Source organism: Arvicola amphibius, chromosome 6, assembly GCF_903992535.2.
Source record: "Arvicola amphibius chromosome 6, mArvAmp1.2, whole genome shotgun sequence".
NCBI classification, from domain to species: Eukaryota; Metazoa; Chordata; class Mammalia; order Rodentia; family Cricetidae; genus Arvicola; species Arvicola amphibius.
In genome coordinates this window covers 107,789,881-107,807,070 of record NC_052052.2, presented here as the reverse complement: position 1 = coordinate 107,807,070, position 17,190 = coordinate 107,789,881, and the positions used below count along the sequence as shown (strand labels likewise).

General features: G+C 41.8%; 2 protein-coding genes across 2 annotated transcripts in view; both read right to left on the bottom strand.

The window, feature by feature from the left end:
* Window positions 1–7,149: 7,149 nt before the first annotated feature.
* LOC119817593 (mitochondrial pyruvate carrier 2-like) lies at window positions 7,150–7,756 on the bottom strand. The gene has a single exon (XM_038334915.1). The coding sequence runs from the start codon at window positions 7,710–7,712 to the stop codon at window positions 7,329–7,331; it is 384 nt and encodes a 127-aa protein (XP_038190843.1). The 5' UTR covers window positions 7,713–7,756; the 3' UTR covers window positions 7,150–7,328.
* Window positions 7,757–14,960: 7,204 nt separating this feature from the next.
* The window catches only part of Il2ra (interleukin 2 receptor subunit alpha), a 53,116-nt gene continuing 50,886 nt past the window's right edge, over window positions 14,961–17,190 (bottom strand). Inside the window, exon 9 of the mRNA XM_042055322.1 lies at window positions 14,961–16,667. Within this exon, the coding sequence (XP_041911256.1) occupies window positions 16,643–16,667 (25 nt within the window). The 3' untranslated portion in view covers window positions 14,961–16,642. The remainder of the gene's footprint in view (window positions 16,668–17,190) is intronic.

The window sequence follows — 17,190 nt, the reverse complement described above, 5'->3', positions numbered from 1 at the left end:
GAAAAGACACTCAGAGGGTGAATGTGAGCAATGTCAGAGACCACAGTGGTGACTTGCAGCTTTAGACTACTTTCGTTGTGGGTGTTTTCTGTTTTCTGAGTATTTTTGTTTTTTGTTTTTTTGGTTTTTTGTTTTTTTTGTTTTTTTTGGTTTTTTTGGTTTTTCGAGATAGGGTTTCTCTGTGGCTTTGGAGCCTGTCCTGGAACTAGCTCTTGTAGACCAGGCTGGTCTCGAACTCACAGAGATCCGCCTGCCTCTGCCTCCTGAGTGCTGGGATTAAAGGCGTGTGCCACCACCGCCCGGCTGTTGTTGTTTTTTTTTTTTTTTTTTTTTGAGACAGGATTTCTCTGTGTAACAGAGTCCTAGCTGTCCTAGAACTCACATTGTAGACCAGGCTGTTCTCGAACTCACTGAGATCCGCCTACTTCTCCCTCCCAAGTGCTGGGATTAAAGGCGTGTGCCACCACTGCCTAGCTTTTTATACTACTTCTTAAACTTCCTTAAGAGCCTGAAATTTTACTTCCCAGTTTTGCAAGCTGATGACTTCGAAAGGGAAGTCCCTCCCCAGTAACTAGAAGCCTGATACTGTGACTTAAATCCCGAGTATTGTAATAAATGCTTTGTAAATTCCACGCCCTTGTATGTATATTGGGCTCTCAGGTTTGAAATATTTCATGGCTTAAAACAAGAGAAACATATTGCCTCCATTCTAGAGACTAAAAGTCCAAAATCAAGGTTTAGTAGGACAGAGTTATCATAGTTTAATTGCCCCTCTTCCGTTATTTCATCATTAAAAATAGTACGTTAGGACTAGGGAGACCGCTCACTGGGTCATGTGCTTGGTACACAAGCATGAGGACCAGTGTTCAGATCCCTAGAACCCAGGTAAGAGCTAGGCATGACGGAACATGCCTGTAAAGCCAGCACTGGGAAACAGAGAGAGAGAGATGGAGCTCAGGGGCAGGCTGACCAGCTTGTCTAGCTGAAATGGTGAGTTCTAGGTCCATGAGGGACCCTATCTCAAATAAAATGGAAAAGAGATTGAGAGAGAGCCGGGCGGTGGTGGCGCATGCCTTTAATCCCAGCACTCGGGAGGCAGAGGCAGGCGGATCTCTGTGAGTTCGAGGCCAGCCTGGTCTACAAGAGCTAGTTCCAGGACAGGCTCTAAAAAAGCTTCAGAGAAACCCTGTCTCGAAAAAACACACACACAAAAAAAAAAAGAGATTGAGAGAGGACATCCTATCCTAGTGTCAACCTCTGACATATGCACACAAGCAAATGCAAGCACACATACACATGCACGCACGCACACACACACACACACACACACACACACACACAACCCTTAATAAGTATCTTTGTACAAACCACCTTTATGAATTTAAGGTTGTTTAGACTTAATTTTCTTCCGTAGATCCCAGTGGGCAGAGTACAGTTACGAGCAAGTCCACAAACATTTAAATTTATTGAACTTTGCCTTTGGTCTGAAGACTATGGACCAGTGGCAGAACACTTCACTAGCATACACAAGAGCCTGGGTTCTATCCCCTGTACTGCCGGAACAGACAAGCATACAAACAAATTAATCCCCAATTTCTTCAATGATTTTAGAATCACTCAAAAGTATATTGCTCTGGCTCGAAATGTCTGCATAATTTCTTGGGTTATTGATTTTGGTTTTAGTTCATTATAATCTGATGAGATACAAATTATTACTTTATTATATTTTCTTTGTGTATTTGTTGACTTGTTGTATGGCCCAAAACGTAATCTAGCTTGGAGAAAGTTCCAGAGGTATCTAAGATGATAGCTTCTAGATAGAATATTGTGCAGATGTCAGTTAAACCTGTTTGCTCGATGATGTAGTTTAGTCCTGATGTTTATTCACTCGTTTTATATCTAGATAATATGCCAATAAGAGCAGGGCATTGAAATGTACTACTCCTGCAGTATCTGGCGCTATCTGTTCCTTTATGTCCAGTAGTGTTGATTTTATAATTGGATGCACGAGTGTTTGGACCATGTGTATTTGCAATCACTGGACTTTTTTTTACATGAAAACAAATGTTTATTGTAGAGCATGAAAAAGAAAGCACAAAGTGACCACCTTTAACAAGCAAATAAAAACTCCATGCTGCTATCAACTGCCAATGACCTGGCAGCATGCAAATACCTCAGGTTGAAGAAAATGTGTTTGTTTTTAATTCATTTACATAGTGTGGTGGTTTGAATGAAAATAGCCCCCATAGGCTCAGAGGGAGTGGAACTATTAGAAGGTGTGGCCTTGTGGGAGGAGGCATGGCCTTCTGGGAGGAGGTATGGCCTTGTGGGAGGAGGTGTGGCCTTGTGGGAGGAGGTGTGGCCTTGTGGGAGGAGGTGTGGCCTTGTGGGAGGAAGAGTGCCACTGAGGTGGACTTTGAGGTTTCAAGTGCTCAATCCAGGCCCAGGGTCTCTCTCTCTCTCTTCCTGCTGCCTGCTGATCTAAATGTAGAACTCTCCACTCCTTCTCCAGTGTCTGCTTGCATACCACCAGGCTTTCAGCCATGATAATAATGTATTAAACCACTGAACTATAAGGCATCCTCAATTAAATGCTTTCCTTTGTAAGAGTTGCCATGATCATGGCGTCTCTTTACAGCAATAGAAACCCTAAGACACACACACTAAATTATTTTAGCAAACATGGCCTGACATGATTTTATAACTTTGTAACTTGAACTACAATATCAATAAATATAAGAATAATCTTTAAAAAAAACACCATTAATTTATAGGAGTCAAATCAAACTCATTCACTGGAGAACTACATACTATTAAGAAAATGTTGAGCCGGGCGGTGGTGGCACACGCCTTTAATCCCAGCACTCGGGAGGCAGAGGCAGGCGGATCTCTGAGTTCGAGGCCTGCCTTGGTCTACAAGAGCTAGTTCCAGGACAGGCTCTAGAAACTACACGGAAACCCTGTCTCAAAAAAAAAAAAAACCCAAAAAAGAAAATGTTGAGCCTAAAAGTAGCGGCACACACCTGTAATCCCAGCACTCAGGAGGAGGCAGCGGCAGGTGGATCTTGGTGAGTTCCAGGTCAGCCTGGTCTACAAAGTGATTTCCAGGACAGCCAGAGCTGAAATACAGAGAAACCTTGTCACAAAACAAAAACAAATAAACAAAAATCGATGTTAGTGGTTGACAGACATGGCATGAAAGTGTCCTTTAGATCATAATAAGGAAAGAGGTTTGTTGAATACATTGTAAGGGAATGGCGAGCACCACCTGTAGATACGGTTCTGGTTGGAGGGTGTGCACTTTTGAAAGGTTTGTGTGGGTGACTCTAATTTCCCCTTGTTCACTCTCTTCCATGCAGACCTGAGTCACATAAGTAAGGGCAGGTCCTAGTGGAAGGGCAGTTGTCAACGGGGTACCAGGCTACAACTCTGTGGTGCCAGCGAACAGCATTCCAGGGCTAACAGGCTGAGACTCCTGATCCTAGCTTGTGTAAATTCCTCATGGGGACTAGCTTCATATTTTGGTCTTTTATTAGTGACCATCCCTCTACCTGTACAGATAAAGATGTTTTGTATTTGTAAAAGGTCGGTGAGAAGGGCAGGCAGGAAAGGGAATAGGTGACTTAAAACAGAGCAAGGTTTAATTTGGAAGAAAAGTTACTGAGACGGCGTTTGTAGGAACCAGGATTCACAGTTCACTAGCAAGCTGGATCATTATAGGACAGAAGGAGGGTCAGGAAAGGAAGTTAAAAAGAGTTTTTTGTTGTTGTTGTTTCTTTGTCCTACAGTTGACCATTGGAAGGGGTAGACAGTGACTTAAAGAACACTAAGTGATCAAACAATGTGTATTAATTTGTGTCATATTGTTATTTTAGCGGTGTTTGTTTAGACCTCCTTTTTCATTTTACAAAGATTTTTATTTGTTTAATGGAATCTAAGCTGCTCACTTGGTCTGCTTAGAAAATCAGAGGCAAACAATGGCTTACATTTTAAAATAGTTTCCTTGCTCCAGTTCCACTAAAGATAATGTAGGAGCAGATCTGCTTGTCTTGCTGGTAGGTTTATATGGTGCCGTACTCTTTCAACTTCTTAATTCATCCCTGATTCTGGCCACTGGGTACAAACATGAGAGTGGCATGTGGCTTGGAAGACACATACTGTGGGTACAATTAGTTTTATTGTTACTTTCAATGTGTGTCTTTGCATAGGTGTTACATAGGGGCCTGAACGGAAAAGTAGGGTGGGTAGGGATCCACACAGGGCAAGACGGACAGGCCCCAGCTAATCCACACAAGGTATCAGTTTTCCGTGGCCCAGGGCATCTTGCTCAGCTACATGTCTCTTTTTCGACCTCTTTTGATTAACTGTTCTGAAATCGTTTATTACCTGTGATCTCTTGAGTGTGTTTACTTTTATCTTCAGACCAAAGTATTCCTTCCAGTATTCTCTGTAAGGCTGGATTAGTGGTCATAAATTTATTTAATGTTTTTTATAATTGGAACTTTTTATTTCTCCTTCAATTTTAATAGATAGTTTTTCTGGATATAATAGCCCCAAAGCCCACTGGTATAACAATGGCATGAATGTTATAGAAGCAACCGACTACTTTCTGATTGGATTTAAAACCTACTCCACAAGATGAAATCCATGCCTGGTATTATTTACTGGGTCAAAATTCATGGCTTGGTTTGATCATAGGACGTGGGGGAGAATATAGTACTTATTCTGATAAATGTACATAGTAATAAACCATCTTCTAAGTTCTAATCTTTATACATGGAGATTAGACCATTTTCTGAGCCTTGTCAGAGAAGTTTCTTTTTGCAGTAGGTAGCAATTAATAGAGTTCACAACTGGCCAATGTGCAGAGAATATGAGACTATTATATAGTGCTCAGTTCTAAATGGGACATCTTCATCACACCTCTCCCCCAAGGCTCAGGGATCATCAGAGAAGGGGAGATGGAATTATTTTAAGAGCCTGAGGGACTAGACATCTGTAGAGAAGCAGTATCTGATGGACATGCTAGTGCAGTTGCACACATGAACTTACAATTGCAGGGACCGCATGTACAAGTCCTGTGCAAAATCAAGGCAGCCACAATGCCAGCATGGATGGGATCTCATGAAGTCCCACCTCTGTCCCCTCTTTAAGGGATATGAGTCCTGAGAGGCTACCCATGAGTCAGTGGTATTTTTTAAAATTATACATTTCTTTACAAATAAACAGAGTATAAGCTACTACTGAGACACTATCAGGATGAGTTCCAAATTGTGCTCTACTTGAAGGCATCTTCAAACCACATTTTAAGACATCTCTTTTAATCATGGAGCCTTCAGAATGTCCTTGCTCAAATTAATTTTGGTTCCATTTTCTTCTTCATAATTGGCGCCGTCACCTGCTTAGCAAACTATTTTCCTATTGTTCCCACCAAGGTCTCTTATCTTTTTGCTGTTTCTTCACTTGACACATCAGGTTCAACTCTTCATCTTCTTGTGCTTTTGTCTTAGTCACTACTCTATGGCTGTGAAGAGACACCATGACCAAGACAGCTCTTAGAGCAGAAAGCATTTAATTTAATTTAATTTAATTAGCTTGCTTCCAGTTTCAGAGGCTTAGTCCATTATCATCATGGCATGGATTATGTTGGCACATGTGGGGTTGAAGCAGTAGCTGAGATCCTGACCCCATAGGCCAAGAGAGAGTGATAGTGGGCCTGGCTTATGCTTTGAAACCTCAAAACACTCCCTCCAGTGACACTCTCCCTCGAATAAAGACACACCTACTCCAACAAGACCATATCTCCTAACCCTTCTAATCCTTTCAAATAGTGTTACTCTCTACTGACAAAGAATTTAAATATATGAGCCTATGAGGTCCAGTCTTATTCATATCACCACGTTTAATTCATAGTCTTCATCTGAAACATTAATTTCTCAGTTCCAGGATTAAGAACTGAGGAAGTTGTTATCTGAATAACTTTTGTGCTAGTTCTTTTCTGTGTCAATTTGACACAAGCTGGAATCGTTTGGTAAGATTCAGTCTGTGAAGAAATGACAGTTTGTGAAGCATTCTCTTCACTGATGATTGATGTGGGAGGGCCCAGCTCATTGTGAGCAGTAGCAGCATCCCACACAGGTAGTCCCGGGTGCTGTAAGAAACTAGGCTGATAGATCCATGGAAAGCCAACTGGTAAGCAGCCTTCTCCATGGTCTTTCCATCAGTTTTTGCCTCGAGTCCTTGCTCTGACTTCCCTTCATGGTGAACTATAATCTGTAAGACTCAATAAACCCTTTTATTTATTTCCCAAGTTGTTATCCATCATGGAGTTTATCACAGCAACAGAAAGCAAACTAGAATAGCATTCTTCCACAGAGAAGATCTTCACCTAATAGGAAACTTTGCTCTTTCATGATCAAACTCTTTTTCATTAACATCTAGAAAATCTAAGTTTCAGTGCTCTTCAAGAATGATTGTTTCTTCCTCTTCTAGTTGGTTCTTGGCTTCAAAGTTCAGGCTTCTTTTCATGAGATTCAAGCATACCAAATTCTTTGACAACTTGGTCTGATGCCTGGCCACCATTCTGGCTGCAGTTCTGGCCATGAGCTATGCATACTCTTTATGGCTTAATAACGCTTTATGTATTATTACCTTTCCTGTTAATTGTATGTGTTGACCTTCATTTTGACTGACCAACTTTGACTTAAAGTCTACTTTGTCAGACACCTATATGCCTGCTCCAGCCATCTTTTCCTTTTTAGCCTATGTGTGTCTTTGACACTGAGATTTGTTTCTTACAGACAACAACCAGCCAGTCTATTTCTTTTTTTTCCTTTTAACTACAGAGTCTCACTTTGCAGCTCAAGATGACCTGGAACTCACTGTATAGCTGAGATGCCTTCAAACTCATATCAGTCCTCCTGGGTCAGCCTCCAAATTCTGGGATTATAGGTGTAATGTCTTTCATGCATGTTTTTAAATTAGAAAGTTGAAGCCATTTATTTCATAGTTATCATTGAGAGGTATGCACTGATTCCTGTAATGTTTTTCCTGGTCGATTTGTTCCTTCTCCCTTACCCATTTTCTAGAATGTATTGGTTTACTGAATTGAACATGATCCATTCTTTCCTTTTTTTTTTTTTAAGAGACTGTTATTAAAAGTTTGCTTTATTTTTCTGTGGAGTCAAGTGCTAGCTATTAATTACAGTTAGATTCTTTTCATTCTTTTCAAATGTTATCAGGACAGTTATCATCACCTATCAATAATTAAATAAACTAGGTTCCAATGTTTCTGTCCACATCTGGATGTTTCAGGTGATCAGGAACTCCTACTGGATTCCTTTAGCTTTGAGTTCTTGATTATATCTCCAAATACGAAACAGCTGAGAGGCTCCTGCTGACCCCACAAAGAAATTAACAGCGAACAAACTCCAATTTTTGGGTATAATTACAAGTGAGTACCTTGACCAAATAAATCCTGTAGCCATCAGCACAGTGGACTGAGCTGTGCTGAGTTTCTCTGCAGGTCTGGCCATGTCAGCTAATCCTGCACACACCAATCCCCATTTCATTATTGGAGCCCAGAAAAAAACTGTTCTGGGGCCTGCCGGGTGGTTGTATAGCGGCCTCAATTTCTCCAGCAACAACAACTCCACTTTATCCATGAATCGGTGGTAGGAGGCCCGCAGGCCTCGGGCGCCGGCAGCTGCCATCTCGGCGGCGTCGGTCGGGATCGACAGCAGCTAAGTAGGAGCGACGCTGCGTTCCTGGCTGACAACGAAGGGCGGCTCCGTCACACTCTCTCCACAGCGCTAAGGGCGATCCATTCTTTCCTAATGCTCATTTGTTCATCCATCTCTTGTAAAGTTTGTTTGTTTGTTTGCTTGTTTTTGAGCTCTCAGGATTGCGACTTTCTTTTTTTAATTTATGTATGGAAGTTTTAATTATCTTCTTCAATATTAGCCAAGCGATCATGAATTGTATTAATTTGTGCTTATCTTCAAAGGTCTTTATTTTTACTTCCAGTTTTTTTCTGGAATTGAAGTATACCATTCCATACTTTCCTGGATTTTAGGGTTTCTGCTTAGAGGTCTGATGTGATTATGATAAGCCTGACTTTATAAGTAAGTTGCTACCTCTCTCTTTAAGCTTTATATAATTTAGTATTTATTTGCCCTGTACTCTTGGTATTTAATGCTAGTGTGACATGGAGAAGTTCTTTTTTCTGATCATATCTATTTAAGACTCTGAATGTTTTCTATATTGAAACCACACTCTTTACTTTTGTTGACTTGGGGCAAAGGAAGAATATATTGCCTAGGTTAGATGGACCTGTGGGCATGTCTGTGGGGGGGTTTGTTAACTGATGTGTTAGGATCCAGTTTACTGTTGGTGACGCCATCCCATAGGCAGGAAATCTTGAACTGTGTAAGAAAGCTATCAAGATACAAGCATCGTCTACGGTTCTTGCTGTTCTTCTTGGCTGTGAAGTGAGTTCTTGGTCAGAGGGAGTACTGTGTGATATAGGAAGCAAACTGCCTTCAAGTGCCTTCCTTGATTTCTCAATGACGGATCAGGAGTTGGAATTCTAAGATGAGTAAATCCTTTCCTCCCTGTGTTGCTTTTGGTAAGGGTATTTTAGCACAGAAAGAGGCATGAAACTGTAGCAGGCAGTAACTGGATAATGAGAGCTCTGCCCTCATGTGAAGACTAATTCATGTATGGATTCATACTTTAATGTATTTAGGGGAGAAAGTTTATATATATATATATATATATATATATATATATATATATATATATATATATATAATCAAGCTCTTTCTCCTTTTTCTGGATGTCGTGAGGTGATTAACATTCCTCTGTTACATGTCCCATGATGCTATTCCTCACCATGAGGCAAAAGGACCAAGCAACAATGGGTTTAAATCTCTAAGTCATGAACCAAAATAAATCTTACTCCTTTCAAGTTATTTATCCCTATTCCCTTCCAACCTCTCTCTACTTTCTGGGGACATATGGTGAGCAGTTGCCTCTGTATTCCCAGTAGCCATGATGCTCTGCCTCACCACATTCCAAAACAAAAGCAGAAGAAGCAAGAGACTATGGACCACAACCTCTAAATCAGTGACCTAAAATGAATCTTCCTCTTACATTGCTTTTATTATATATTTTGTCACAGCCTTGAGAAACTGGCTAACCCACTAAGTGTGGTAATTGTGAAAATGCTAAACATTTAGCTCCATCCCACTCCTAGTGCTCCTTTTCTCCTCAAGTTGTATATTTTGTAATCTTTCTTTCTCTGCTTGCTTCTTTTTACTATAGATCTGTATAAAAGTGACCAGTAATAACCATATAACAGAGTTAATACTAGTTAGGATTTCTATTGCTGTGATTAGACACCATGACCACAGCAACTCTTATAAAGGAAAAACACTTAATTGGGGTGGTTTACATTTTAAAAAGGTTTAATCCATTATCATCATGATGTACAGTCAGACATGGTGGTGTGCAGGCAGACATGGTGGTGTGCAGGCAGACATGGTGGTGTGCAGGCAGACATGGTGCTGAAGAAAGAGTCAAAAGATTCCTACATCTTGACCTTCATGCAAAAGCAAATGGTCTGAGTGTCACACTGAGTGAAACTTGAGCCAAAGGAGACCTCAAAGTCCATCCCCACAGTGACTCACTTGCTCCAACAAGGCTCCACCTCCCAATAACACCACTTCCTATGAGCTTATGGGGGCCAACATTCAAACTACCACACCGGGCATAAGTTGAATGGAACAGGCCTCAAATCTAAGCATAAGTGGTTGGTTACCCCACAGTAATCATGCTGCTATTGCACCAATGGGCATATCTTGCCCAGCAGGTGAGTAGTGCAGCAGACAGGATCCATAGCTGAGTAAGACTGTTGATGAGAATTCTCCCCAACAGCCTATGCAGCACCTCCTAACACCATGACAGCTAGCCAGCATGGAGGAAGAAGCAGCTATAATTTCCATGTGGGTCTGGAAGTGTACATATTTGTCATAATTAGCCAGGTGAAGCTTCAGTAACAAAGATTCCCTCATTAAGTGTGTTATGTATTTGAACTACATTGTATCAAAATTTGGCTAAGCGTATGTTCCAATTGGTCTTCACAACCTGGTACATTGATAGAAAAAAATTATCTTCAAATTCTGAGGCAGGAAAAGAGAAAGAGTGGGCAAGGGGCAGGTGCTATTTCTTCAAGCTTCAGCTTGGGGAATGGGTATGCATGCATCTATCATATTTCTTGGCTAGAGTAAATCCTATGGCCTTGCCTCAGCTTATGAGGGTGGTGAAGAGGATTTTCCCCACGTGGGCCACCAAACGTTTATGAACGTTTATACCTACTTTGAGATACTATGATGTGTTTTCCTTGTAGCCTATGTATCCCATAATATGTCTTCTAGGATTTCTTTAAATTTATAATTGTTAATTATGATTGTCAATCTGATTGGATTTAGAATCACCATGGAAACACACCTTTGTCTGTGTCTATGAAGATGCTTCTGGAAAGACTTTACTGAACAGGGGAGATCCACCCTGAATGTGGGTGGCACCACCTTTCATCCCTGCTTTCTGATTTTAGATGTCCCAATCTCCTTCCACATCTCTTGCCTTTCGTCCCCCGCTCAGGATGGGCTGCATCTGCTAGAACAGCAATCCTGAACAAACCCTCCTTCCCTTGAGCTGTTTCTTCTCAAGTGTTTGCTCAAGTAAGCAATGCAGAATTGTAGCAGATGTTTTCTCATTCAAAACAGCTAACCCTAAGACATCGCCAAGGATGGGCATTGTTGACAAGGGAAGCAAAAGGCCACGACTCCCAAATATGTCCTTTGTGGAGCAAAAATACCACGTGTGTTTTTACTAAGACAAGGGAACAGATTGGCCTAAGAACTCCGGGCCAGAATCATATTTTAGATTCATAGCATTTAAGATCTGATTCTAAACTCCTGGTCTACAAGGTGTCCTCGTTTGAACTTTGTCCCCCAAGTTTGTTTCCTTTACACTTCAGTAATTTTCTAAGTCAATTATTAACTCAATTAGTATTTGGTTTAAAATTTGACCTGTGTGTTCTCATCCTCTCTTCCTTGGGTATTTACTGCTAGAATCCCAGCTGTCAGGCACTCTGGGAAGGACAAGGGAGGAGGCTTTGTCTAGTCACACATTGCAGGAAGAAGCCTCACTTCCCTTTCTGTCCTATGTGTGTAAAGATGTCAAAGATGCTTTATGATGGAGAGAGAGTACAGCAGGCAGCTGCAGCCTGCAGATCTGTAGGTGTCCATTCAATTCCCAGCAAAGATGCCCACTGGAGACACAGTTTCCTGTGGGCTTATAGTAGGGTTCTGAGCACCTTCCTTATTAATCCTCAGGAAGGTATGCCTGTTCATGCCCTCAGCTAACCATTTTTCACGAGTTGGGCAAGTAGGAACATTTGGGTCTTGTTTGGACCACATGTACCAGAGGAAAATTCATAGGGATGTTTCTAATTTACCCTTGCTTTCCCGTTTCTAGTCTGCAAGACTTGCAATTGTAGTGATTTGTCTCAACATACAACTAGACACTGCTAAATTTTCAGGGACCTCAGTTTAACAGGGAACTGTAGATTAGAGCTACCTTTCCTCCTCAAATCACAAAGCATTAAGAAGACTGAAGCTTTGGACCACCTCACTATCTATTTCTCCCCTTTCCTTCACAGTGAGGCCGCAAGTGGGTAGGAAGGAAACCAGTTCGGTTTGTTTCCTGTTCCTCCACTTTTCTGGTCACATGTCAGGTGGAATGTTTTTCAACGCAGCAGATTAACATCTAGTGATTTTTATGTTCCCAAATCTATGCATAGGTGGTTACAAGGGACATGCACACCATTGAGTTCCTTGTCTTGTGAACTGAAAAGCAGTATTTCATGCATCACCAGCGAGGGAGCATGTAGGTGTCCTCGCAGGGTTTCCAAACCTGCATCTCCATGTATGTGGACCGGAAGTTCCCTTCATGTGCATTTTCCACTAGAGTTCAGGTTTATCTGGGCTCTCTCACCAGCCTACGGGGCAGAATTTAGGACTCTAATTGCAGTTTTGGAGAAGAAAAGGGAAGGATTAGAGGATTCCCTGGCATCGGTCTCAGAATTCTATTTTATACTTTGATTTGTCAGAGTGCTTACCTAATCTGCACTAGGCCCAATATTTTATTTCCAGCATTGCATAAATGAAGCATGGTAGTGTGTGCCTGTAATCCCAGCACTCAAGAGGTGGAGACAAGAGGACCAGTTCAAGGGTTTCCTTCAATACATAGGAAGTTTAAGGCTCAAAGAAAATTTAGAGCTGGATATGTAGATGCATGCCTGCAATTTCAGGAAGCTGAAATGGGATTGCAAGCTCAAGACTAGTGTAGGCTGCATAATGAAGACCTGTCTCAAGCAACAAAAATACCAAATTTGTAGATTTTTTTCTCTTCTATGTCACCAGTCGTGTTAGGTTTATCCTAACACAACTTAGCTTCATGAAGCCTGTATCTCCAGCTTCTGCCTCTAGTTTTCTTTTCTTTCTATAAAGGTTGTGTGTGCGTATGTGTGTGCAGATGTGTGTGTGTGTGTGTGTGTGTGTGTGTGTGTGTGTGTGTGTGTTGGGAAGAAACCTGTACTATGGTGCACATGTGGAGTTCAAAGGACAAGTTAATGGAGCCAGTTCTCTATTTCCAAACATGTGGGTTGCAGGGATTGAAGCCAGTCATCAGGCTTGGCAGCAAGCATCTTTGCCCACTGATCCATCTCACTGGTCCCTTTCTATAAGGTTTTGATGGAGGACTAAGAGGCCAGACTGAAAAAAAAAGCCCACAAATCTTTAATATTGCATCAGAAGAGAAGATGTATTTTATCTCTCACCTCTTGAAGTGTGGCCTGGAAATCAGAGGAGGCGCTTTGGAACATTCAGCAGCCTTCTCTTTCTGATTCTTGACTTACCTAGAAATCTCATCTGATGGGAATATCTCCATATGACCAACAATTTCCAGACATCCTCCACAGTTTCTATAAATCCTTCAAGGTTGTAGTAAGTTGATTGCATCTCCAAAGACAATTAAGGGAGTAGTCCAATTAGGAGGGCGGTCTCATGCCATTTCACCTTGTGTACTGAGCTACCGGAGGCAAATGCTCAGATGAAAGTCATGTACTTTAAAACGAGTAGTTACTTGACTCTGCTCCTACGTCAAAAGCTGATTCCCTCCTTAGTGAAAATATTTTGGTGTTACTATTACCACAAGAGAAAATTTTGGAGTGGGAAGAGGGTATGTGTCGCTCTGATGACAGCACAGGCGTTAGTGATTGCCGGTTTTGTTATACCAAGGGAAAAGTCATAGTGGCCTCCATCCGAGTGGTGTATCTGGCCAAAGTATAGTCCAGTACAATCAGCCATGTTGCAACTCTTCCTGGCACCAGACAAATGCCTAGATGTCTTCAATTTTGTGTCCTCGTCAAATTTAAAATGGGTTTCTATCCTGCTGGTGGTTCTAGCTCCCACTACAAGACCATGCGCCTGCCAGTGAGAAGAACTCAGAGAGGAAAATGTGGCTCACACTCAAGGCACAGCCCAGACATTGCACACATGGCTTCTACTCCTAGCTCTGTGTTTGAAACATAACCACATGGCCACATGTAGCTGCAAAGGAGGCTGGAGAAAGGCATCATTAACTTGAGAGAAAGACGTTGCTCTGTTTTACTTTTACGTTGCTGTGATAATTATCATGCCCAAAGCAGCTATGGGTAAGAAAGGGTTTATTTTAGCTTATAGTTCCAGGTCACAATCTTATCATTGAGGAAATCAAGGCAGGAATTCAAGCAGAAAGTGAAGCAGAAGCCGTGGAAGAACACTGATTGCTGGCTCACTCGCTGGCTCATGCTTAGCCACTTTACTTACATGGCCCAAGTCTACCTGCCTATGGATGATGCTCCTCAGAGTGCTGGACCTTTTCCATAGCAATTGTCAGTGAAGACAATCTGATCAAGGGGCGTTCCCTCTTCCCAGGTGTCTTGGTTGTGCCAAGTTGGCAGTATAAAGGAATTAGAACACCAACAAGATATATTCTTCTAAAATCTTGAGCCTTTGGTGCAAGTGGAAGAAGGGAAGAATGGGTTTAGGGTGCCATAGCAATCTCCGTCATAAGGATAATTTTCTATTGTTATACACCCCACCCTTGATAATTCCAACATCTCAGCTGTATCTGAGTGTGGCTGTGCTACTCCCATGAGCCTCCAAACCCTGTCTTGCCTTTTTCATCACTAGCACAAAACAACTGACAGAGGTCACTTAGGGGAGGAGAGGTTGGCTTTGGCTCACAGTTTTAGAGGGTACGCTCCACAGTAGTGGAGAAGGTACATTATAACTAATGTAAACTTCTGTGTGATTCTTTGGGAACTAACATCTGTGGGAACCGGGCAGGACAGAAACCTCAACAACAAAAAGCTTTCTTAATGTAACTGAGTTTCTATCAATATTAATCATCTTTAAAAACTAAAACCAAGAAAAATTTAAAACATCATTTATTATTTTATAAACAACAAGATAAATTCCTTATACATTAACACCAGAGTGATGACAACATTACACATGTAGATTCTAGAAAATTCCACCATACACTTGTGAAGGAGAGTAAAATAGTTAAAGAATATCTTAGTATTATCAAGAAAAAGTTTGTTATTATATCCCCATCTCCCTAATGAGCAAGGACAATACAATTCAATTTATTGAGTTGGAGAGATGGCTCAGTGGTTAAGGGCACAGGCAGGGGTCCAGTTCCCAGCACCTACATGGCAGCTCATGACCAGCTGTTCCAGGGGACCCAACATCTTCTTCTGGCTTCTCTGGGCACCAGGCACACATGTGATAAACAGATGTACATTAAAAATTTAATTTTATGCAAGTAAGATTGTTTTTATGGGAAGGGTGGCGGTTGAGGCAGAGTTTTTGCTATGTAGGTCAAGTTGACCTCACACTTGCTGTGATTCTCTTGCCTCAGCCTCCTGAGTTCTAGGCTTGCAAGTTTGTGCCACTAACTACAGCTCTTTAGAAAGATTTTAGCATTTCCTTTTCTTTTCTAAAATTAGTGATTTGAGATTCTATTTAGCTTTTCTTTTCCCAAAAAAAGTATATTTTGGAAAGGGGTGGGACCAAAGAGGAAAATTCTGGTTTATACTTGGTCATAATAAAGACCAAAAAGGGCTCTGTCTGACATTTGACTTCCCGTAACATTTTCCAGTTGTTTCAGAAATGAAAACTGATAGCTTAAGTTTCTTGTGAATCCCCAAAACACTGTTATGTTTGAACATCTGGCTCAACTCACTTGAGAGGAAATCCTACAAGAAGAGATTGAACAAGAATGTTCCCGGGGACCTGCGCACCAGAACCCGGTTGCTTTTGGTAGCCAGAGAAGGTGAGAGCACACAGGGAGAACCTGGTGGTTCACAGAGAGTGGTCTAGAGATCAACATCCAGGCACCACCCAGGAACTTGTGAAAAACCCAAATTCCATACTTATTGACTCAGACTGGACTGGCCCGGCAGTCCGTTTCCTAAGGCTTCCTGGTGACTCTGAATTGGGAGATTTTGGAGGGGAATTATTTGAGGATGGCTGGGCTATCCAGTCTACAGTTAATCTTTGGTATAATCACCTCCTCTGCTTCCTTATTTCTTTCCTCCCTTTCATAAACATAGAAAGAATTCCTTGCTTCTCAGTGTTTTTATGATGTGTACCAGGTCTGCATCTACAAGCATCAATGCAGGCTAAATTTAGAGTGCAGCTGAAGACAGTCCCAAAGAAACCAGCTCTTAGAGTGGCCAATTAGGAAAGCATTAGATAAGTATGATTCATGTCCCAGGACCTAGCCTTCTGTTCCTGACGTTGACCCTAGACGTGGACTGCTGAACATTGACTCTCCACAGTCCCCCCACAACTTGACCCCTTGCTTTGGTGTTATTCAAAAACTGCTCATCCAAAGCTGCTGTTCTTTAGACATTCAAAAACGGAAGCTTCAACAGGAAAGGGGCTGGCTCCCTTCTAGGACTGAGAGAGTCCTAGTTGCCAGCCCCAGTTGAAAGGATGACCAGCAAGTGATGATGTCAGAAGAGCCATGAGGCAACCAGAGGTTGATGAAGGAGCCACTTGACTAGGGTGAGCTTGTGAGAGCAGGGAGGGGTCTCAAGGGAGGAGGTAGAGGAGGGAGGATGAGGGAGAACAAGGGAGGACGAGAAAGAGTATTTACATTAGTGCTAGGCTTTATGTAGACTTTCCAAACTGGGAAATTACAACAAAGTCACCCAAAGCTACTTTTCTCTGTATTCTATATGGTATAAAAAGTGTCCATGCTATTCTAGCTTCCATCCACATATGTCCACGAGAACAGAACACAGAGTACTGTGGGGTCCTCTCCCATTCTTCAGTGGCAATGTCCAGTTTAGTGATGGGGTTGCAGTTTCCTAATGTGCGGTTATAGCCTGTGACTTCAGAACTTTCTAGAACCCAAAGGATCAACAGGAGACACCTGTTGAGTGAGTGTTTGACTTCTTTGATTTTGCTTGAGCTTCATGATTCCCATTAGCTTCTCCTGGCCTCCGACTGCTTCGAGTTTTCTAGATGGTTCTTCTACTCTTCTTCCTAGAAGATTAACTCAGTCACAACCACATGTATCACAGTATGACATGGTCCCCCCCCCCAAACACGTGTGAACATAACAGTCTTCCACTCTAACGCTGAGATTCTAAGTTTGAATTTCACCTCAGAATCTCGCTACCTTCCAGCCTGATGAAACCCAGCCTCAAGACATCCCCATCCCTCTACCTTCCACACACACACACACACACACACACACACACACACACACACACACACACAGTGTCAAATGCCCTAGTCCCACCAAAAAACATAATGTTAAAAAACATAAAAAGAGAGGAAAATATTCACAAAGCCAAACAGTTCAAAGGGCTGGGTAGAACACTTGTCTGGCATGCTCAAGGCCTTGGATTCAACTCCCAAAAATTTAACCAACGTAAGCCAGCTATTGCACACTCCTAGCTCCTAGTAATTGTTCCAAAATAACCAAAATAACTCTGGCCAAGATCATATTTTTCAGTAATTCAGAGGTAGGATTTCCAATTGGCCACAAGAGGGCACCATTAGG

Coding starts and splice junctions, on each gene's coding strand:
- LOC119817593 (XM_038334915.1), bottom strand. CDS start 7,712: ATGGCAGCTGCCGGCGCCCGAGGCCTGCGGGCCTCCTACCACCGATTC.